Source organism: Dioszegia hungarica (assembly GCF_025882075.1).
Source record: "Dioszegia hungarica strain PDD-24b-2 chromosome Unknown MKK02contig_7, whole genome shotgun sequence".
Taxonomy (NCBI): Eukaryota; Fungi; Basidiomycota; class Tremellomycetes; order Tremellales; family Bulleribasidiaceae; genus Dioszegia; species Dioszegia hungarica.
In genome coordinates, this window is record NW_026515769.1 from 951,913 (window position 1) to 974,185 (window position 22,273).

General features: G+C 56.0%; 7 protein-coding genes across 7 annotated transcripts; 3 read left to right on the forward strand and 4 right to left on the reverse strand.

Annotated features, from left to right (window-relative positions):
• Positions 1-1,661: 1,661 nt before the first annotated feature.
• On the forward strand, positions 1,662-4,709 carry MKK02DRAFT_23886 (chitin synthase-domain-containing protein; the record flags this gene model as incomplete). The annotated part of the gene is made up of 11 exons (XM_053086801.1): positions 1,662-2,183; positions 2,229-2,831; positions 2,883-3,226; positions 3,278-3,381; positions 3,429-3,585; positions 3,635-3,700; positions 3,746-3,896; positions 3,941-4,292; positions 4,346-4,360; positions 4,427-4,557; positions 4,620-4,709. The coding sequence occupies 11 exons, from the start codon at positions 1,662-1,664 to the stop codon at positions 4,707-4,709; spliced, it is 2,535 nt and encodes an 844-aa protein (XP_052947333.1).
• Positions 4,710-4,887: 178 nt separating this feature from the next.
• On the reverse strand, positions 4,888-7,708 carry MKK02DRAFT_23593 (uncharacterized protein; the record flags this gene model as incomplete). Its single annotated transcript, XM_053086755.1, has 10 exons — positions 4,888-4,911; positions 4,957-5,022; positions 5,072-5,138; positions 5,185-5,369; positions 5,431-5,554; positions 5,603-5,823; positions 5,870-6,052; positions 6,099-6,327; positions 6,379-7,414; positions 7,462-7,708. 10 exons carry the CDS (start codon positions 7,706-7,708, stop codon positions 4,888-4,890), a joined length of 2,382 nt encoding a protein of 793 aa, XP_052947334.1.
• Positions 7,709-8,174: 466 nt separating this feature from the next.
• Positions 8,175-9,148, reverse strand: MKK02DRAFT_43484 (uncharacterized protein; the record flags this gene model as incomplete). Its single annotated transcript, XM_053092448.1, has 4 exons — positions 8,175-8,328; positions 8,406-8,544; positions 8,604-8,642; positions 8,668-9,148. The coding sequence occupies 4 exons, from the start codon at positions 9,146-9,148 to the stop codon at positions 8,175-8,177; spliced, it is 813 nt and encodes a 270-aa protein (XP_052947335.1).
• Positions 9,149-9,429: 281 nt separating this feature from the next.
• Positions 9,430-11,686, reverse strand: MKK02DRAFT_36467 (P-loop containing nucleoside triphosphate hydrolase protein; the record flags this gene model as incomplete). Its single annotated transcript, XM_053089428.1, has 9 exons — positions 9,430-9,524; positions 9,574-9,653; positions 9,707-9,980; positions 10,037-10,096; positions 10,146-10,386; positions 10,436-10,517; positions 10,567-10,941; positions 10,994-11,085; positions 11,129-11,686. 9 exons carry the CDS (start codon positions 11,684-11,686, stop codon positions 9,430-9,432), a joined length of 1,857 nt encoding a protein of 618 aa, XP_052947336.1.
• A 481-nt stretch (positions 11,687-12,167) lies between these two features.
• MKK02DRAFT_43486 (CRM1 C terminal-domain-containing protein) lies at positions 12,168-16,418 on the forward strand (the record flags this gene model as incomplete). The annotated part of the gene is made up of 21 exons (XM_053092449.1): positions 12,168-12,173; positions 12,240-12,274; positions 12,326-12,374; positions 12,431-12,532; positions 12,592-12,664; positions 12,708-12,814; positions 12,862-13,212; positions 13,261-13,411; positions 13,458-13,694; positions 13,743-13,918; positions 13,967-14,128; positions 14,181-14,256; positions 14,306-14,515; positions 14,571-14,722; positions 14,777-14,881; positions 14,931-15,144; positions 15,199-15,428; positions 15,481-15,628; positions 15,676-15,777; positions 15,824-15,952; positions 16,003-16,418. 21 exons carry the CDS (start codon positions 12,168-12,170, stop codon positions 16,416-16,418), a joined length of 3,231 nt encoding a protein of 1,076 aa, XP_052947337.1.
• Positions 16,419-16,717: 299 nt separating this feature from the next.
• MKK02DRAFT_43487 (uncharacterized protein) lies at positions 16,718-18,147 on the reverse strand (the record flags this gene model as incomplete). Its single annotated transcript, XM_053092450.1, has 5 exons — positions 16,718-17,054; positions 17,131-17,305; positions 17,351-17,484; positions 17,533-17,877; positions 17,930-18,147. 5 exons carry the CDS (start codon positions 18,145-18,147, stop codon positions 16,718-16,720), a joined length of 1,209 nt encoding a protein of 402 aa, XP_052947338.1.
• A 2,818-nt stretch (positions 18,148-20,965) lies between these two features.
• MKK02DRAFT_23968 (cyclin) lies at positions 20,966-22,162 on the forward strand (the record flags this gene model as incomplete). Its single annotated transcript, XM_053086820.1, has 2 exons — positions 20,966-21,110; positions 21,156-22,162. The coding sequence occupies 2 exons, from the start codon at positions 20,966-20,968 to the stop codon at positions 22,160-22,162; spliced, it is 1,152 nt and encodes a 383-aa protein (XP_052947339.1).
• Between the last annotated feature and the right edge of the window lie 111 nt (positions 22,163-22,273).

Below are 22,273 nucleotides of genomic sequence, written 5' to 3' on the forward strand. Positions count from 1 at the left end.
GGCTGGTCTACGCGCCTCTCTCTGGGAGGCCAGGTCCCCCCTCCTGATTTTTTTGCGCTACGCGCAAGTCGACCCTCCAAATTTTTTTGCGCTTCGCGCAATGTCCACCCATCACAAAGGTCCGGCCGACCTCCGGCCGGCCGGTTGAAATCCGGACGCGCACCTGACATCTATCCCGACCGGCTCTCAAATCCTGGGCGGAACCTGAGGTCCGGATTCCGGAGACCCTTTTCAAATCCCGATGGAACCTAACCTCCTTAGTAGTGGGGGTGGTCCTGGTCTCGCTCCCGCTGAGACGTCGCATTTCTAACACTCTTGGGGTCACCGCTTCGGGAAGGCCACATTTCGCGCCCCGCTGTCCGTGGCGGCCGGCCGGACGAGAAGCATGCGCCTCCTGAGTATAATGACGGACGCACTCCTTTCAAGCGTGACTCTCGCTGGGGCGCCACAGCGAGGTCAATGGGACGTCGATGCTGCGTCATTGGTCGAAGTCTGCTCTATGGCGTCAGAGGAAGTCCGCGATTGCGTGCTGATAGCAGTGAGGTCGTACACTACTGTTTGATGAGGCCGCCTGAGGGCCTGAGTACCTGGGAAGGCAGCAGTACGACCAATGCTGAGTCCTTGCCCGCCCGAAGGCGCGATCTAGGACGAGCATCAAGAAGGCGGTTCTCTCGGACCGTGCGAATCTGCGATGGCGTCAGTGTCAAGCCCAAGCAGGTACATCAAGCTCCATTCATACGTCATGATATCTAGCAATCGGAGAGCTCCTTTGTTGGCACATCTTCGACCAAAAGCCAAGACTATCAACTCCACGCTCTTCCAACCTCAGGACGTGTGCACGTTATGGGATCAAAGCCAATATTGAAGGCGCACAGACGTCAGTAGCAAGCCGCTGTGACGGATGCCGAACCCACACGAAGATGTACGAGCAGGTCAGTGCGAAGAGTCACAGTCTCATGTAGTGCGCGGGACTGCATCTTGCAGGTACAGTCAGCCTCAATGTCCTTTTTTTCGCGCCACTGCTGCGGCTCGATCCAATATCTGAAACGCCACGTACGTAAGGGGACGGTACATGAAACACGACAACGATCGCCTTTGGGCTTTGTTTGACCCTGAAATAGCTCACCGAGCCACAGTCAAAGTCACGCTCTCAGAGCTTGGCGCGTTGACGCATTGTCCTTTGCTCCACAGCTTTTCTGGCTATCATCCTTCTAGCACCTCTATCATCGCCCAAGTCACTCTTTCACAGCACGTAGAGTCGAGCAGGCCTCGATTATCCGCACCGGAATCACCTCAAACGCGTTTGAAACGCGTCTTCCCCTGCCTTGTCACGTAGCAACCGACTCCCTTTCAACATGTCGTACGGCTACAACCAACCTTACTCCCCCAATCGCGCGGGCGCAAATGGGTACAACAACAATTATCATGATCCCTCCGACCGTGGTCCCTCACCTCGAAACGACTTCTCCCAACCCACCGGGAACAGCTATCAGCAACCCGCCGATTCCTTTTATATGCAACAATCATCCAACGCCCAGCGCGCCCCATCCCCGCAGTACCCAGCATACTCTCCACCTCGGCACGGCAGCAGTGCGAACCTGCACCCGGCAGACACGTACCCTCCTACCTCATACACTCCCGCATATGGCAATTCGCCCGGTATGATCTCGCGCCCAAGCTTCTCGTCCCAGCACACGGACTATGCGGACGAGGGCAAGTCGTACTCGTCCACCACACATCTGGCGCAGAAGGAGTGGGGACCGGGCGATCTCGTACCGCCTGTCCCTCTCCTCCCGCACCAGCAGAACTCACTATACGGCTACCCACCCCAATCCGCCCGTTCACCAGCACCCTTCCAGAATGGTTACGGCCAGCAGCCTTACCAGCAACAACCGCCACCCTCGGCAACGGGATGGAACAACTGGGGCACGCAGCACTGGCAGCAGATGCGCAACAACCTGCTGGAGCGGCGCGTCGTCAAGCAGATCCCGCTGCACAATGGGAATCTGGTGATGGACGTACCGGTGCCAAAGGGGGTGGTGCCGAGCCAGAAGGGAATGGGAGAGGAGCCCGAGGAGATGGAGAAGCTGCGGTACACGGCGGCGACGTGTGATCCGGACGAGTTCATGCAGCGGAAGTTTACTCTGCGGCAGTTCCTGTACGGGCGGAAGACGGAGCTCTTCGTGAGTTGGATCGCCCTGGAGACTGTGGGATGAACTGACAGCCAGATTGTTATGACCATGTACAATGAAGACTCAGGCCTGCTGCTCCGAACCCTCAACGCCGTCATCAAGAACATCGCACACCTTACCACCCGAGACCGGTCCAAGACATGGGGACGTGACTCGTGGAAGAAGGTCGTCGTCTGTATCGTCGCGGACGGGCGCAAAGTCGTCGATCCACGGGTCTTGCGCGTCCTCCAGCTCATGGGCGTCTACGCCGAGGGAGTCGCCAAGGACACGGTCGCCGGCAAGGAAGTCCAAGCGCACATCTACGAATGCACCTCGCAGGTCGTCGTATCGGACAACGGGGACGTCGGATTCGGGACCGTCCCGATCCAGCTCCTCTTCTGTCTCAAGGAGAAGAATCAGAAGAAGCTCAACTCGCACCGCTGGTTCTTCAACGCTTTTGGACCGCTGCTCAAGCCCAACGTCTGCGTCCTGCTCGACGTCGGTACCAAGCCGTCCGGGACGAGCATTTACGAGCTATACAAGTGCTTTGAGAAGCATCCAAACGTAGGCGGGGCGTGTGGGGAGATCTTTGCGGATACCGGCAAGTTTGGGAAGTTGCTCTGGAACCCGATTGTCGCCGGGCAGAACTTTGAGTACAAGGTGAGCTGCCAGCAAATCCATCATTGTGACTGCTTCTAGCTGACACTGCAGATGTCCAACATCCTCGACAAGCCCTTCGAGTCTGTCTTTGGTCTCATCTCGGTCCTTCCCGGAGCCTTCTCCGCATACCGCTACGAAGCCGTCAAGAACCATCCCGACGGTACCGGCCCCCTCGCCAGCTACTTCCACGGCGAGATGATGAATCTCCCTGGAGCCACTGCGTCCATCTTTGACCGTAACAAGTTCTTGGCGGAGGATCGGATCCTGGCCTTTGAGATCGTCACCAAAAAGAACGCGCGGTGGAGATTGCAGTATGTCAAGAGTGCAAAGGCGGGGACGGACGTGCCGTCGACCGTACCGGAGTTTATCAGTCAGCGGAGGAGATGGCTGAACGGGTGAGTTGACCATTTCATCCTAGTGTGCGATGTACGACAGCTGACGGATAGATCAATCTTTGCTGCGACGTACGCTATGGTCTGTTTCTACCGGATCTGGACATCTGGGCACAGTATCTTCCGGAAGTTTGCGCTCATGATCTTGACCCTCTACAGTCAGCTACCACTTCCATCTCATTGGACTGGAACTGACAAACTGTAGACCTGGTCAACCTTATCTTCAACTGGCTGTCCATCTCGTCGTTCTACCTGGCCTTCTTCTTCCTCATCAGCTCGAGTATCAAGGGTGCTACCGACCCATTCGGCGGTGCCGGAGATGAGATCTTTCAGATCTTCAACAAGGTCTACATCGGCTTGCTGTGAGTGTCAGCTGGACGCACTGTGGTGTCCCACAAGCTGACAGATCAGCTTCGTCGTGGTGGTGTGTTCCCTCGGCAACCGACCGCAAGGCTCGAATGTCATGTACACTCTCTGGTCAGTTACAAGGCAGGAGGAATGAGCCCAGAGCTGACGATACAGCATGATCATGTTCGCCATCTGCCAAGGTCTCCTCCTGTACTGTGCCGGCTGGACAGTATACCAAACGGTACCCCACACCGCAGCAGGCTGGAGGGACTGGAAAGGTCTCATGGCCAACCGGACCTTTGTCGACCTTGCCGCTTCCCTTGTCGTACGTCAACAGCTCATCCCCGTGTATCACCGCTGACAACATAGGCCACATACGGTCTCTACCTCATCTCATCCCTCCTCTACTTTGAGCCCTGGCACATGCTCACCTCTTTCGTCCAATACCTTCTCCTCCTCCCTTCCTACGTCAACATCCTCCTCATCTACGCCTTTTGCAACCTGCACGATGTATCCTGGGGCACCAAGGGCGATAATGGCGCTGCTAAGGATCTGGGTCAGGCGAAGAAGGTGGAGAAGGATGGGAAAGAGATGGCCGAGGTGGCAATGCCGACGAGGCAGGAGGATGTGGATGCGCTGTGGGCGCAGGCGAGGCAGGAGCTTTGGGTGCCGGAGAAGGAAAAGAGGGAGAAGCGGTCGGCAGAGACAAAGAGGGCAGATCGTGAGTTGATAATTGTTCATGGATGGACATGTGACATAGCTGACATTGCGCAGAAGACAGAACATTCCGTATGTCGCTGAATCTTGCTCGTGCTACCGTGCTACCGTAGCTCGGGGCTCAGCTGATATGAGCAGGAACAAACATCGTCCTCCTCTTCCTCGGCTCCAACATGCTGGTTATCCTCCTCTTCACTTCCAGCGTGTTCACAGACTGGATCAACCGGAATTTCACAGTTGCAAGCTCATCAGGATTCAATCCTTATCTAGTGAGTTCGCACTTCCGTTGCCGACCGAGCTGTACGCTGGGAGCAAGAGCTGATCATCGCAGACGGTCATCTTTTACGCTGTCTTGGGCCTGTCAACATTGCGGTTTGTCGGATGCTGCTTGTATCTCATCTTTAGGTTGTGCGGTTATTAGTTGTCATGTCGGATCAAAGGAGGGGAGTGTAAGAAGGAAGTATCAAATGCATGCGCTGGTCGCAGCTACCACAACAACAATACATGACCGTCTAAATCCTGGAGATGTTGCTCATCCAGGAACACCCCTCGTCCCGAAGCGATACAAGTACAAGGCCGGTAGCCAAGATCCCCATTGATCATCTCACAACAAAGCATTTGTACTGGTCTCGTCAGCGTCGCCGCTCTGCGGAAGGAGCAGAACTTACAGTAGCCCAAGCACCGACTATAGCGAACGCGGCAAGACACGAGACAATACCCGCAAACCAGTACAGCTAATCTGATGAGCTTTTGTCCGAGCTAAGTCGGGATATGCAAGCTTACGCTGTCTTCGTCTTGTCCTGGTACATGTACGTTCATACCCCATAGACCAGTAACCAAGTTCATTGGACTATTTGATCAGCTCGCCACTGATTTAGTGTTTCAAGAAAGCTCACATGAGGACCGTACCCAGTGCAGTCAGTTTCGAGAGCACATCGTTGATCTGGTTGTTTGCGTCCGTCATTTCGATCGAGATTTGAGCGAGGTAATTGGAGTGCGAGCGCGACAGGATCTTTTCGTAGTGGTTCAAATTCTGGGTCATGGTGATCAGATGGTCTTGGATATCCGAGAGATACAGGCCCTAAGCATTGTCAGCTTATAAGACCCGAAGCCAGAATGATGACAGCTGATTTGAAACGTACGATATCAGACTTTGGCGCGATGAGCCACTGCTCGTTACATCGCTTCGCAAGCCCCTTGACAACGTCCGCCTTGTTGCCCATGAGTCGTAAAAGACCCATGACCTTCTTTCGGCATGTCCCGATCCTGCATAGTCAGCTCTGCCCGTCCTCCTACGAGATGCACTGAGCTTACCGTCTCAACATATCACTCTGCTCCGAGTCCTTCAAGATCAATACCAGCTCATCGATACTGTCAACCTCGTACTCGATGCTCTGGATGAGCGGGCCGAACGCGTCGGTGATATCGTCGATGAGGGCATAACTGATCCAGTCGGACGTGACCGAGATGTAGTCTTTGAGGTGTTTGATCCGGCGTCGCACATTCTGGGGGTGAGGGGTGCCGCGGAAGTGGAACTGCATAGTCAGCTAGGAGAGGATGCATCTTGGCAGAGTAACGTACTGATAGTGTACCCTCGCGGAAGACAATGATGTACATGTTGAGGGGCTCGAGGTATGTCTGGGAGTATGGGTCCTGGTCGAACGAACGGAAACAGACGAGGTAATAGTTGCGGAAGAGCTCGATCTTTTCCCGTGTCTCCTCGAGCAGAATGTCTTCTGTTGTCAAGGGGTGGATACCGAAGACCTGTTGATCAGCTGCCAGCTATAGTATACGATGAAGCTGGACGTACACCAGCGAGCATCCTCATCTCCTCGTCCGTTGGCGAGAGCACGTCCAGCCACCACGTCGACGCCTCGGGATCCTCGTCCTTCCCTCCGTCCGCTGGTGGTGGTGCCGTCCCGTTAGTGCCCGTCTTGGCCATCGCCGCGCCTGCCGCCCTAGCCAGCAGACTCTGCTTCCCTGTCTGCGGAATATCCCTCGCTGTAGGGGTGGTGTCTTCCCTAGGCGTGTCAATGCCGCTCTGCCATCGATCCGCCGACATGAGCGAGCCGATATCTGTTGGCTCGTACGGGTGCGGCGGATTGCCATTCGTGTGTCCATTCCCATTCTCCGCTGTCGCCCGACCCTTGAAGAGGTCCTCGAATGTCTGACCCTCTGCAGGGAGTTCCGCCAGTGTTCGGGCGTGAATAGTGACGGGTAGAGAGTTGGAGTAAAAGCTGAAGCGGTATGGGCGGTCGTGGCCTGGTGCGTTGTCCGAGTAGGGCATGATCCCGCCTCCGGTCGGACCGATGGGAAGGGCATTCTTGGGATGTCGAGCCGCCTTGAATGGCGCACCTCCCTCCTCGCCTTCCTGGTTCGTCCCGAATCCCTCGAAGAGCGCCAGTTTCCCGCCTCGCCTTCCGACCGGGTTCGACGCCGACAACTTGCGCTGTCGTCTCCGCGCAAATGCCTGTCCGCCCTCGCTCTCCTTTGGCGACGTGACGTGCTCCCCTTCGTCCCCAAACGCAGAGAAGGTGTTCGTCCGCTCCATCGCCGTCTCGTAGCTCCCGACCGGCGCCGCTCCATTCTCTCCGCCTTCCTGGTTATTCGAGTGTCCCCTCCTCTGCCTGAACACCGGCTCATTCGCAGGCGGCGCAGGGATCTTGGCAGCTTCATTCAACCCAAGCTTATCCCTCTCCGTCGCCGCAAATTCCTCCATCGCTCCAAAGTCGAACCGGTTCCCACCCCCAAACGGCGCCAGCCCGCCCTGCATCCCCGAGAACCGCTCCATATCCCGATCGTGTCTGCTCCGCTCGCGCCGGTGGTCACCCTCATCCGAATGCCGGCGCATCATCGACCCCAGACTGTCCCCGTGGTGGCTGTGCGAGCGGGAATGGTCGATGAGATCCTCCTCGTGGTCGTCGATCCGGTACCCCGCCGAGTGCTCCGAGTGGGCATCATGATCCCGGAACCCGCTCTGCCGCGCTCGGTCCATCTCCGCCTCTTCCATGTCTGAGAGCATAGGGAAGGTGTTCTCGTCGATAGGGGAGGAGGATTGGTAGTGCTGCATACTGGGCCGGAGGTTCGGTGAGGGGTCCGCCATCATTGATCCGGACCGAGCGCGAGCTGTATCGTCAATAACCTTCCTTCCCTCGGAAGTCTCAAGCACTTACACATGGATTTAGCACTATCGATATCCTGCAATCTCTGCCGCTCCCTCGCCTGCGCCTCATCCCATGCCCGCCCCGAGCTGTTCCCGCGCAGCATAGACGGGGCGACCTGCAGGCTCGAAGGACCAAGAGCTCGGCTGGGCGAGAGCGTACCCGGCGAGGCGATGCTTTGCCTGTGCGGGGGCATGGACTGATGCGGGTCGATCTGAATCGATATGTGCCGAGGCGAGGTAGGAGATGTGGGCGACATGATGGCTGATAGAATCTAGCGGGGGGGGGGGGGGAGGGGAAGGAGGGAAGGATCCGCAGACGAGCAGATAAAAGCGACCAAAATAGGTCGGGGGAAGGCGAGTCGAGCTGGATTGTCGGTGAGTAGTGGATGATCTACTTTCGAGTCTGCTTTTCTCTCTCGTTGGAAGAGCAGCTCGTGTGGCCTCGGACTGAGATATGTACAGAGGACGAGAGGCTGAGGAATAGCTATATAGCTGTAGAGGCAGAGGGAGAGGTGCAAAATAGCTCTCAGAAACGTTTGATCAGACGCCGATTACAAGGCCAAAATTAGATCCCGCTAATCAAGTGGAAGGTGATGGTGAAGAGGGCGGTGACGACGAGAGAGGGGGCAGCGACGTTGACAATGACAGAGGTGGATAGAGGTATACAATATATGGCGTTATACATGATCGAACGATATCGCCAAGCGAAAAGACCTAGTCTTACTATCCCTCGCCGACCCAAGTATCGATATCCTCCTTGACCACCTTTTTGATCTCGTCCGCTAACGACTCGTCACCGTTCAGCACGTCGATAGTACGGCCGAACATCCCTGGGTTGCTGATGCTGGCGACGAGAAGCTGAGCTACTAGTTCACGACTGAATGTGTCAGTAAGGTCCAAGAGCAGAGGGTTTCGCGGAGGAGGTGGCAGAGCCGGTGGGGAGGGGAGGCTCACCTGGTCGAGCCGACTCCGACCTTGCCTAGTGCTGCGCCAGAGGCATCTTCAATTGTCAGTCCCCCTGGACGGATGATGGTGTAATCGATGTGTTTGAGCTGGCGGAGGTGATGCTCGGCTTGATATTTGGCTTCCACGACTGTTGGCATCAGCTCGTTATCCTCGGATCTTGAGCGAGTTCCGGAACGTTCAGCTTACTCTTCGGTACGAAGCTTCGTATCCGTCCCACACTGCGCTCTGACGAGTCAGCTCTAGCCCCTACGAGAGCCATGAAGCAAAGACGACTTGCTAGCAGCCTCATCATACCACTCTGGCCAATCCGTCCCCTCCTTCCATATCCCGATACTCCCAACCACCATCACCCGCCTCACCCCCGCTTCCTCCATCGCGTCATAGACATTCACCTGCGCACCATAGTCTATCGTCTGGGCCAGCTCGTCCTCTGACGTCCCAGCGGCCCAGACGACCACCTCGGCCCGCCAGTGATGTAGGAGCTTGACGTATTCGTGTGGTGATGCTTTGGAGATATCGAATAGGGCTGTATGGATACCTGCGTCTTCAAAGTCTTTGGCTCTGGGGATCAGTATAGTGAGCTTGAGAAGAGTGGGGGATAGACGGAGGACGGACTGATCAGGATTCCGGATGACCGCGACGACGTAGTGTTGCTTCTTTTTGGCTATGCGGCAGATCTGACGGCCGGAGCGACCAGAGGCGCCAAAGACGAGGAAGCGCTTGATCTGCATGTCGAGTGGATTTGGGGGCTACAGACAAGAGGAGGAGGAGAGATGGTGGACTGATCGGGTTGGGCGATACCCGAGAATTGCGGTATGACGTCATCATCCCATCCTCACTTCACGAACTGCTAGGGCGAGCGACATGCAGCGGGTCAGTGTGCTATGTTGCCTCCTTTCAACGGCACGGGAGGGTGATGGATGGTGACAAGAGCCAGTGCGTCGTGCGCCATGATCATTATAACGGATATTGCATGACTGACAGTCCGATGAGGCCGAGATGTGTCCGTCGATCAATACCCTCCACCCGAGTATTTCTGCCGCTCGTTGTTCTGCCTTCTCTGCAGCTCTTCCACCTTCGGGCAGTTCGATATCCCATGTCCAAGACCTAGACTCATCAGAGGCGGCACCGGACCATTCATACTCGGAAGACATACCTCCACAGACCGGACACCCCTGAATTTGACCCCCAATAGCCAACCTCGGATCTTCAATCGACAACAAGAACTCTGGTATCCTACACCGATCAGCCCTGTCCCCTTATCCCCTCCTCGGCAATCGCAAACTCACTTCTGTTTCGCCTCGAGTAAAAGATACTTTAAATCCAACAAAGTCTGCTCTGGCGTATTCATATTGATGAATGTCGTTGCTATACCCGTCTTGCCGCTCCGACCCGTCCGGCCAATCTCGTGGACATAGTCCTCGATCTCCTTGGGCATCGTGTAGACAATGACGTGCTGGATCTCGTTGAAGTCGAGGCCTTTCGACGCGACGCCGCTGGCGACCATAATATCTTTGGCGCCGGTCTTGAAGGATCGGATGGCGTATTCGCGTTCTTCCTGGGCTGCCGGTGTCAGCTGGCAGCGCTTCTAAAACATCGTCAAGCACGATCAAGCTCACTTTTCGATCCGTGGATGGCTACCGCCTCGACACCCTTCAGGAGCAGATACTCCTGGATATCTGCTTGGTCAGCTGCACACTCCGTTTCAATCGGTTCTGAGAGACTCACCGTCCACTTCATTCTTGTTATCGCTAAAGATGATGACAGGCGGCGCAGTCTTCTGCAGACATTCCAGCAGGTACACCATCTTTGCCTCCTGCTTGACATATTCCACCTCCTGGACGACATCCATATTGGCCGCTCCGGCTCGACCGACGTTGACCAGGATGGGGTTGATGAGTGACTGAGCGGCAAAATCTTGGATCTTGCGCGGCATTGTCGCCGAGAAGAGGAGGGTTTGGCGTTGGTGCTGAGACATCAGCTTAAAAGGGTTTTTGGAGCTAGTGTGAGAGGCGTACCTTGAAATGTGACATGATGGTCCGGACGTCATCTTCGAATCCCATATCGATCATCCGATCCGCTTCGTCCATGCACAGGTACCTTTGAGTCAGTTCATAACCTGCACCCGAACGCAAGTCATTGAACTCACTTGCAGCTATCCGCATTGAGCTTCCCCTTCTCCAACATATCCATCAACCTTCCCGGGGTCGCAACCACCATATGTACCCCCTTACTCATCACCTCCTGCTGCTCCCCCATGTTGATACCCCCTATCGCCAACAGCGTCCGCAACTGCGGGTACTCGCCACCCTCCGCCAACGCCGTACAGATCGCCAGGCACCCCTCGTATGTCTGCCGCGCCAGCTCGCGTGAGGGACAGATGATGAGCCCGACGGGTCCTTCCCCGCGGACGAACGGTAGTCGCATTTCCGCTTCGAGGGCGAGCATGATGGCGGGTAAGCTGAAGGTGAGGGTTTTGCCAGATCCGGTAAACGCGATGCCTATCATGTCACGTCCTGTAAATCTAGATGTCAGCATTGACCTGTAGCCCGCCAGCGAGTGAGGTGGTCACTCACGCAGTGGGGAGACCGAGCATCTGGATAGGCGTGGGCTTCTTGATACCCTTGTCTTTGAGGTACTTCAGGATTGGCTTCGGGATCTTCATGTCCTGACTGTCAGCCTCATCCCTGGCATCCGAGCGCAGAGCTCACGTTGAAGTTTGTTATTGCAGGCGGTATATCCACTCCCTCCGCAATGATGTGATTCTTCTCCCTCAGCCTCTCCCTCTCCTCCTCCGTCTCGGCCCGTATGAACGCTGGCGCCCTCCAGCTCGTCTTCAGGCTTTCCGTCCATACTGTCCCCTCTGCGATATCCTTCGCGCCGGCCAGCTTCTTCTGTCCCCTCTCCATCTCGACTAACATCTTGGCATCCTCGACAGCGGCCAGCTCCGCCTTGGACTTGCCCTCCTCTTCGACCTGTTTCCGTTCCCTCATGTCTAGGGCCGCCTGGAGGAGGGTCCGTTCCCGCCTGGCGAGCTCGCGAGCCTGCTCATCCGCATCGAGCATAGACGCAGCGGTCGGCTCGGGTGATGGCTCATCCTCTGATGTCCTAATGCGTTTGGCTCCTCGGGTGCCGAGGGTCTTGAGGAGCTGAGCTCGACGCTTCGCCACTGGGACGTAGGGCTTGTAGTCTGCCGGGAGCTCATACTCCTCCTGCTCGATCGACGGTGGAGGCGATCTCAGCCGCCTGGTCGCGGCTGTCGTGCTCATGCTGCTTGCCTATCTATAAGGGTTGGAGTATATGCGCAAGGGTCGCTGTGGCTGCAAGGTTATTACGGGGGCGATGATCCTATTGCTGATGTAAGCAGGAATGGGACAAGAAGCTGGCGGCGATGACCGCTGTTTCACGTTGGCGAGCGCGCCTCGCTGCAGCTGATTGAGCCTTCCTTCAACTTGCTACTTACTCTTATCACTGCTTACTGCTACTGTACAATACACACCCAGCTAATCCACCTTAATAGGTGAAATTCATTTACTAATCGATCGCATCCACAAGGGCAGCGTAAAAGCAACCCAGGAAACGCATCGTCTGAATCGACTGTTGGACCGGTAAGTCGTCCCGGTCTTCTCGCCGTCGCCACCACGTTCCTGCCCTACGCCGAGCCGTTGCTGATGTCACAGCTCCGCGGACTATATCAGTCAATAGCGCAATCACAAGTATACTACCTAAGTGGAAAGCGGTGCTACTGAAATGGAAGTACGTTGGACCAGCTCACCTGAGAAAGGGTTGCGAAGGGGATGATCTCGGCTGACTGGATTTCAGGCCATTCTGGATTTCTCAAACGACCTGGATATCACGTGAGCTGACTGCATCCTCTGTGACCAGAGTCGACCAGCTGACGCCATTAGTCTCCTTGACCAGGTCGTCCAAGCTTTTGTTGGCGGCACCGGCGAGCAGGTATGAGGCATTTCTTCCTCGTCTCTGACTCCGAGCTCAGCGGCTGACAGAGGCAGCAACAAACAGCTCAACGAGTCTTGACCCAGTTCCAGGAGAACCCGGACGCATGGCAGCGTGTACCAGCGGTGCTCGAAACTTCGAGTAACCTGAACACCAAGGTGTGTATCGGCTTCCTTTCACCCTGGGGCGCCGGGGAGGCTTGTGCTGATTGAGCTAGTACATCGCGTTGCAGATCCTGGAGAAGCTGGTCCAGCAAAAATGGAAGGCCTTGCCTGCAGAACAACAACAGGGTATGTCTGCTTAGCTTGCGCAGAGAAGGAGCTGACAGGGCAGGTATCCGGAACTTTATTGTCCAGGTGACTGTTGACATCTCGTCCGATGAGCAGCGGATGCGGAGGGAGAAGGGATACCTGAACAAGCTCAACTTGGTCCTGGTACAGGTAAGCTGAATTGGTCTGGGGGGCGAGACACACAGCTGATACATCAGATCCTAAAACAGGCATGGCCCAAAGACTGGCCATCCTTCATTCCCGAAATCGTCGCCTCATCACGAACAAACCTCACCCTCTGCGAAAATAACATGATCATCCTCCGTCTCCTCTCCGAGGAAGTCTTTGACTTCTCCGCCGAGCAAATGACACAGGCCAAGACCAAGGCACTCAAGCAGTCGATGTGCAGCGAGTTCTCCGAGGTCTTCCAGCTGTGTAACGAGGTGTTGGAGAAGGCCAACAAGCCGAGTCTGATCAAGGCGACTTTGGAGACGCTACTGCGCTTCCTGAACTGGATTCCGCTCGGGTATATTTTTGAGACTCAGATCATTGATTTCCTGGTGTCAAGAGTAAGCTATCCGCCCCTCAGACAACGGAGGACGATAGCTGACCGTTAGTTCCTCGAGGTCCCAGAGTTCCGGAATGTCACCCTCAAATGTCTTTCGGAGATTGGTGGTCTCAACATCGGTCCCGAGTACAACGACAAATTTGTCACCCTCTTCAACGTTGTCATGACCTCCATCAACCGCATGGTACCCCCCAACACCGGTGAGCTCGATAAATCCGTCCTTTTGCGGTGCAAGCTGACATGTAGACCTTGCCGCTGCATACTCTACTTCGGATGACGAGGACCAGCAACTCATCAACAACCTCGCCCTTTTCCTTACCAACTTCCTGCACCCCCATCTCCGCCTGATCGAGAACCCCGAGAATATGGAACTGCTCGTCAATGCGCATCTGTACCTCATCAAGATCTCGACGGTGGATGATCGCGAGGTGTTCAAGATCTGCTTGGAGTACTGGGGCAAGGCAAGCTATCCTGCGCCGATCGGTGCGCGTACAAGCTGACAATCATAGTTGGTGGCCGAGCTGTATGAAGAGATCCAGTCCTTGCCCCTCAGCGACATCAACCCGCTCATGAACCTCAATCTCGGCGGACTGGGCAGCTCCTCCGGTCTCGGTCTGAACGGCGTGCCGCTCCGGAAGAACATCTACGCCGATATCCTTTCCAACCTGAGATTGGTCATGATTGAGAAGATGGTCAAGCCGGAAGAGGTGAGCTCAACGCTGCACTAGCCAGAGATCGTCAAGCTGATATGACAGGTCTTGATTGTTGAGAACGACGAGGGAGAGATTGTACGCGAGTTCATGAAGGAGAGCGACACGATTGTGCTCTACAAGTCGATGAGGGAGGTGTTGGTCTACTTGACCCATTTGGACGTATCCGACACGGAGCAGATCATGACGGATAAGCTGTCCAAGCAGGTCAGCTAATCCGTACCGAATTATTCGACCGAGAGCAAAGCTGATATAGCAGATTGACGGGTCGGAGTGGAGCTGGAACAACCTCAACACCCTGTGCTGGGCTATCGGGTCCATCTCGGGTGCAATGAGTAAGCTCGCTCGCTTGTTGAGAGGCATAGCTTAAGCTGACGTTATCAGACGAGGAGACCGAGAAACGCTTCCTCGTGACAGTCATCAAGGAGCTCCTCGGCCTGACCGAGATGAAGCGCGGCAAGGACAACAAGGCCGTTTGCGCCTCGGACATCATGTACATTGTCGGCCAGTACCCTCGATTCCTCAAGGCGCACTGGAAGTTCCTCAAGACGGTTGTCAATAAGCTCTTTGAGTTCATGCACGAGACACACGAGGGTGAGCTATTTTCCACTCTGTCTGGTCCGACAAGGAGTATAAGCTCACGATTCAGGTGTCCAAGATATGGCGTGCGACACGTTCATCAAGATTGCGCAGAAATGCAGGAGGCACTTTGTGATGCAGCAAGCGGGGGAGCATGAGCCGTTCATCGATGAGATATTGAGGACGCTGCATCGGATCACGGTCGATCTGGCTCCGCAGCAGGTGAGCTGCCGCGTGGCCCATTAATGACCGTGATAAGCCGAGCTGACCTGGCAGGTCCATACCTTCTACGAGGCTGTCGGGTACATGATCTCCGCCCAGCCCAATCGGCCACAACAGGAACGTCTGATCGACAAACTCATGGAATTGCCAAATAACGCTGTAAGCTGTCTGATTCCCCACCTTCCGGGAGCGAGAGCTGACAAAGCAGTGGGACAACCTCATGCAACAAGCAGCATCCAATGTCGACGTCCTCGGAAACGCCGACAATGTCAAGATCATGTCCAACATCCTCAAGACGAACGTGTCGGCGTGTACGAGTATCGGGTCGTTCTTCCTTCCTCAGCTTGGGCGGATCTGGCTCGATATGCTGGGTCTGTACAAGGCTGTCAGTGGGATCATTAGCGAGCAGGTCGCTACTCAGGGTAAGCTACCACTGTCGGACCGGCTTCGAGTCGTGGCATCAGCTGATATTTTAGGCCTGGTCGCTACCAAGACACCCAAAGTTCGATCTCTCCGGACGATCAAGAAGGAGATCCTGAAGCTGGTCGAGACGTACGTCAAGAAGGCGGAAGACCTGGACGGGGTCAACCAGAATCTCATCCCCGGCCTACTCGATGCTATTCTTGGCGACTACAACCGGAATGTGCCTGCTGCGAGGGATGCCGAGGTGTTGAATGTGGTGGCTACCATCGTGTCCAAGCTTGGCGTGAGTTGTGATAAGTGGACTGGTGGTGTCGCACACAAGCTGACAGATGTAGTCTCTGCTCGCTCCCCAGATTGGCCCTATCCTGGATGCGGTCTTCGAGCCCACACTCGGGATGATCAACCAGGACTTTGCAGAGTATCCGGAGCACCGAGGAGGCTTCTTCAAGCTTCTCCGGGCTATCAACTTGACTTGCTTCGCCTGTGAGTTGGCTCAGGTGGATTCGTCGAGTAGCATAGCTGACCTTCAGCTCTTCTGGAACTCCCACCTGCGCAGTTCAAGCTCGTCATGGACTCGATTGTCTGGGCGTTCAAGCATACCATGCGGGATATTGCCGATATGGGATTGAGCAGTGAGTTGATTCGTGCGGGTTCAGGTGCCTAAAGCTGACATTGCAGTCGCATACGAGATCGTCAACAACTTTGCGGCGTCCGAAGCTGGTATTGCGAACTCGTTCTACCAGCAGTACCTGCTCAGCATGCTGGGTGACGTGTTCTACGTCTTGACGGATGCGGACCACAAGTCTGGTCAGTTTTCTGATTCACAATATCTAGGTGATCCAAAGCTGACACTTCAGGCTTCCGGATGCAAGCAGTCCTCCTCGCCCGACTCATCTCCCTCGTCGAAACCAACGCAGTCTCTGCACCCCTATATGACCCCACCACCGTCCCCGACCCGACCATCTCCAACGCCGACTTCCTCAAGTCTTACATCTCCGACCTCCTCTGCAACGCCTTCACCAACGTCCAGCCCGCGCAAATAGCGCATTTCGTCAATCTCCTATTCAACCACTCGCCCGATCCCGTCAAGTTCAAATTCACACTGCGTGATTTCCTGATCAGTCTGAAGGAGTTTACAGGGGATCACGCCGAGTTGTATATTGAGGAGAAGGAGGCAGAGGCCGAGAAGAAGACGAAGGAGGAGAGGGAGATGGCGATGCGGGTACCGGGGATGATCAAGCCGAGTATGCTGGATGATGATGGGGATTTATAGGCGGCCGGCGACCAGCGTGATGGGGATTTATAGGCGGCCGGCGACCAGCGTGGTAGAGGGGGATCATTTTGTGTAGAAGGTAAACAACAAGAAGACGTATCAATCAGGTTTCTCATTGCTTTTCGTGTGATTTAGCTTTAGGCTGCGGTGGGTGGTGTCGATAGCAGTCCACCTCTGTCTTATTAGTTATGCATGACATCTCTCCGCTTATGAGGTCGACTGGCAGTACAAAAAATAGGTCAATGTCCTTGAGCTAGTAACTACAGATAAACCCATCTATCGTCCTACCCGCCATATCATCAGATCATGCCCCACCCAACAACAGCCAACACCCCTACGGACCCCAACACCGCCGCTGCCGTCCACCCTCCCGCGCCTCCCATCCTGGCCCCCGCCCCGCCCTTGCTCCCTGTCGAGCTCGTCGTCGTACTCGGTCCAGCGGCCGTACTCGCCCCACTCCCCGCAAAGAGCTGTATGTTCCGATAATAGCTGAACTGTTGGGTCGGGGACGCCCAGGTCGTATCGTCTCCGCCGAAGAAGGTGGAGAAGAAGAGTCCGGTGATGCCGGTTATGGAGGATGAGGTGCGGAGGGCTGATTGAGGGAATTGAAGGGCTTGGACGCCGTTGTACCATAGTCTAGAGATTAGCTCCTGGTCACGGACGTACCATCCCCCGACATGGGAATAGGGACATGGCGCAGGAAGGAACTTACTCAATGAGACCATTCGACTTGCCGACTTCGTTCAAGACTACCAAGAGCCAGATGGTCTGCCATTGTCCAGTGAGGAAGGAGAATTGGCCTCGACCGAGCGAGACACCATAGTCGGAATTACAGATGGTCTGGCCTTGCGAGCAGAGGGTCGTTGTTGAGGGGATATAAGCGTAGACTGGGAATCAGCGAGGATTATCCAGGACAGGGAGAGATGGCTCACCCTCTCCTGCACCGTTCTGACGCCACATGAGCCTAGTGCTAAAGCAGCCTGTCCCGTCCGTCTGATTCCCGCCTGAACAGCCGAACCTGTCTGGTCCGCCTCGCAGACCCGGCAGCTTTCCGCCGAGATTGAAGCTGAATGTTAGCGACTGCGACCCCAAGGATCTATCTGGCTTGACTCACTTGTATCCAGCGGGGAACCACACATCGTAGCTCAACAACATCTTCTCATACCCGCCAGCACTGCCGCCTGCCAACGTCGTCAAATTTGAGGTGAACTGCGTTCCGCCCGTCTTTTTCGAATAGGATCCCTGAGGGTATTCTACCCTCAGTACCGGAGGCTGGCCCGACAGGTTTGTGGATGATGGCGAGGTGGCTGAACCTGTCGCTGATTTCGAGGTGGACCGGGAAGTGGACGAGCTGGCTCTGATCGAGGCCGTCGAGGATGCGGCGGAGGTAGGGACCGTCACGCCCCCTTGGCGCCTGACGACGGTGGCCGAAGTACTTGCCGGGTCCGGAGAGAAGACACTGCGCTGTCAGCAAGGTTTCGAATACCAACTGTGAAAGATGGAATACGCACACGTCGTTTTCCCCAAAATCGAGCTTCCCGCCCGTTGCGTCCCACTTGCTGACGATCCACTGGGCCGCATCGTCGCTGTTGAGCGTGGTGGTGGGTACGGAAAAGTTGTACGAAGCGGCGGTGAGTGAGTAGGCGGAGATGACGGACTGGAGAGTGTCGGCTAGGACATGCCCTGGAAGGAAAGGTAAGGAAAGTAGGAGGATCGAGAGGGAGTGCATTTTTGCCGCTCGCTCGCTCGAGGTGGTTTCGATGGGTGGAAAGTACTTGAGCAGTACTGGCTTGTGAATCGGGCAGACGGCGCACAGTCCTCAAGATAAATGATACGAGGATATAGGGAGACCAAACGAAGATGAAGCTGAAGCTGAAGACAAAGAACTCAAAGCGGTGCGATCTGGACCATGTTGTTGCTCCGTCTATTTTCAGCGGGCAGAGACGCGCAGTCGCCGCCGACTACATTGAGACATCGTTATCTATCTGCATGTAATCGACGTGTATATCGCTGTGAGCAGTACTTGGCGGTCTTGGGGAACAGTCCGGAGAGAAGCCTTGTCAAAGTACGGATTGAGGACTGACGGTCGACCAAGACGCGAAGACAACAGCCCTTCTCGCGCTCTCCAACTTCAGCGATCTGGCCTTCCCACCTGCTCCCTCGCTGCAGTCAGTATAGGATAGCTCAGCACCCGCAACACACCCTGGATCTTGGAGCTGATTCTCTGCGCGTACAGTCTTGCTGGCATGCCTCACACCTCACACATCCTGACGCGTATCGACACACGTTGATGGACCCTCCAAGCTCCAAGTCGCGTCCTCCACCCTTACCCCACCCTGCACCCGGCCCTCGTCGCCGGCAATCTGGTCATCCATTGCTCGCTACATTGCGAGGGATCGAGCCTACCAGTCCACCATTAAATCTGACATGCAGAATCAATCAAATATCATATGAAGAGTCGTACTGCAAGCGCTACCGGCAATGCCAAATGCATGACCTAAGCTAATAGATCCACCGTTACTCATTCCATCATTCTCCTATATGTCATGCACTCTCGCCCGCTTCCCGCCAGCACTCACGAGAGCGATAGCGGGCAGAACTTGTACTTCGCTTGCACACATTGCAGATCTGGGGTGGGGCTTGCAGAGGCCGTATATAGCTGTAGATTAGACCTGATGTACCACTTCCGAAGGAGCTCGCGACCCTCGTCTACCGGACTGTATAATAAGCGGTCTGTCCACATGTGCACATGGATCTCCAGAAGAGTCGTACTCGATCCCCTTGCTGCGGCAGTGAAGTAGAGCGCGTACTTCGGTTGTGCAGATGCGAGCCATAGCCGCTCATACCGTCCCTCCCGAGTCTTCCCGGGGCCCCGGGAAACGTAACCGGCGCCGGACGCAGTACGATATCTGCCCGTCTCGCAGACTGGATCGACTGGAGGCGGCTGCAGGCCGTGATAGAGACAGCCTCCGCCCAGATCGGGCAAGTCAGAAGTAGCTCCGAGAACGCAGCGGGAGTGCTGCAGAGGTCCGAGCTTGGACCTGCTTGAACAGGAACGGGAGGGCTCGAGCGCGACGGCTAAGGAATGCTGGCCTTCGTCGCTGCGCTGATCGACGATCAGATGCCTGTCCCCTCAAAACGCGCTCAGCCATTTACTCCGCCCGGCCAAGATCTTGTCACGCCGATCCTTCACTCCATACCACATGCTCTAGCTCTCACGCTACCAGCTGAACTGTGAAGTAGCATTCTTCGGCCCAAACTTCAAGGTCCGATGAACTAGCTCTGATCAAAGATCGGCGCCGCTAGTCCGTTCCTGAGGATGTCACGCCACTTTCTTATCTTCCGGTGATATTACGGCATTGATGTCACGCTCCTCCCTTATCTTTGGCTGGGAAGATCAAGACGCGACAAGAGGCATATAGCTTGACGGATGGGACGGTGCGTCGTGTGCATACCGCGATGATGGAACCGGCGATTACATCACGATAATGGGAGCATGCGGATGGTTCGGAGGTGAATGTAACGCCGAGACGGACATGGCTGGAGCCGACGCCGAGACTTCTTGACGCGACCGAGCGCGTCGAGCATGTAGGAGCGGCTCAGTCAGCCGAGCTGCATGTATCTGAGACCAGGGGCAGATGATATCATGTCAGTGTCTCAGACCCGAGTAAACACCAGCCCGGTCCAGCATACCAGGCAGAGACAGAAGATGTCTCACGCGCCTGAAGGCAACACCGCGCTCATAAAGCCAACTCTGCGATATTTCGTTTGCCTATCGTCGCCCGACTTGTTCGCTCTACCATCAACCTTCTTACTCTTTCTCAGGCCCGGCGCCACTCCACACTCTTTCTTCAGTCACACACGGTAACCTCCGCTGGTCGGCATCAACTCAAAGTCAAACGCCACTGGAAATCGCGTGACACTTTTCTTTTGCCGCCTCTTACGCAATCGCCCCTTTGCACGTTCCGCGCCGGCAGCGTTACCGTTCTTGTTCCCTTTTGACCTTTGGTCGACGTGAGTGACGGACCTTGATCTTTCGGCGTGCCAAAAAGTATAGGAGGGAGAGGGCCGGGGCTAGGGGCCGATAAGGGAATGAGCGGAGTGCCGGAACGTCGGTTGTCACGAGCCAAAGTCTAACGGCTGGCGTCATCCGTTACACCCTCTTGATCTATTACTCACATTCACTTAGCGTATAGACTTACCCTTACCCCTGGCGGGCTCACATTCTTTCTACGCGACGATCACCACCTACCTCCGCTCCGAACGGCTCCTCACCGCGCAGCGCGCTCCACTCTCAAGTTCTTTATAACCTGTAGGTCTCTTCTTCTCATTCACGCACCATCCTCTCCTCCACATAATTTGTTTCACATTACATCCCGCCTCCTCTTATCTGCCACTTGCCACACTCCTCCTCCACCGCTCCACCGCATCTGAGACAGGTTCCAGATTACCGCTCCTAACACCAACCAGCCTCTCCGCTCATTCTACAAAACGCGCTTCCGCTCCTCTCGCTACTCCTTCTAGCAATGTCCGCCTTCGCCCAATCCATGTACCCTAAGGGGACCCCTCGGTTCGAGCCCGCCAGCCCAGAATTCGAGGACCGCATTCACCCCGCGTCTTTGTCTACCTGCGGCGTCCACAACCCGGCGCTCTTGGAGTTTATCAGGACGGATGTGTCTGAGGAGCTAGTTTGTGAGTAGCTCGCGTGCATCGGCATGGGCTTAGCTGATTTTATAGACTTCCTCTCGATGCGCACCACCGAGGTCATCGCTTGCTCCACGACAATCCCTTCCCTCCCCACTCCTCCTCAGACCCCCGTCAAGAAGGGCAGCTCCTCCACTTCCTCCTCATCAGCCGGTCTCCCCTCCCTCGAAACCTTCATCGGTCACGTCTGCGAGCAGTCCAACGTCCAGGTCTCCACCCTGCTCGCGACCCTCGTCTACCTCGAGCGGCTCCGTCACCGTCTCCCCAAGGTCGCCAAGGGCATGCCCTGCACCCGTCATCGCGTCTTCCTGGCCACCCTCATCGTCGCGGCCAAATACCTCAACGACTCGTCCCCCAAAAACAAGCACTGGTGCCGGTACGCGCAGATGTTTAGCCAGGCGGAGGTCAACCTGATGGAGAAGCAGCTCCTCTACCTGCTGGACTATGATCTCGGAATTACCGAGGGGGAGATTACCGGACATTTCCAACCCTTCCTCTCCCGGTACAGCTTTGACGACGAGCCCGTCCTCTCGTCTTCGTCGTCATCGCCCGAGATCTCCTCCCCGGTTAGCCCCATCACCCCCCCATCCTCCGGCCCCATCAGGCATCGTCGCACCGTCTCGCGCGATGGCAAGTCGTACGCCGCACCCCCACTCGACCGGTCCGGCTCGTCGTCATCCCTCGAGTCCAACGACATGCCCCTCACACCTACCCAATCCTCCTCCCCTTCCCCCCGCCGCCAGATCCACGCCTATGCCAACGCCAAGCGTTCCGCATCCGCCGCCATCCGTCCTCCACCCGCAGTCTACAACCCCGCTACCTCGGCAGCCGGCGCACTCCCTCGCTCAGTCACTAGCAACGCGCTCAGGCGGCTCGAGCTGGCCAATGCTGCCGTCTCGGTCCAGCCCACCAAAGCCCCATCACCCAAGGAGCAATCCTCCGTCTTTGCCCGTATACTCCGGATGGACCGCCGTCGCCGACCATCACGCGTCGAGCTGGACGAGGAGGAAGCGCCTACGATCGGCTGGCCGGCGCTCTAAGCCGGTCGTATGGGGAGGGGGATAGAACCTTTTTGGGCTTTTGGGTTTCGCAAACGACCTCGGTCACATCACTGTAGCATCACCATCACCATCATCATGACCACGCTCGGG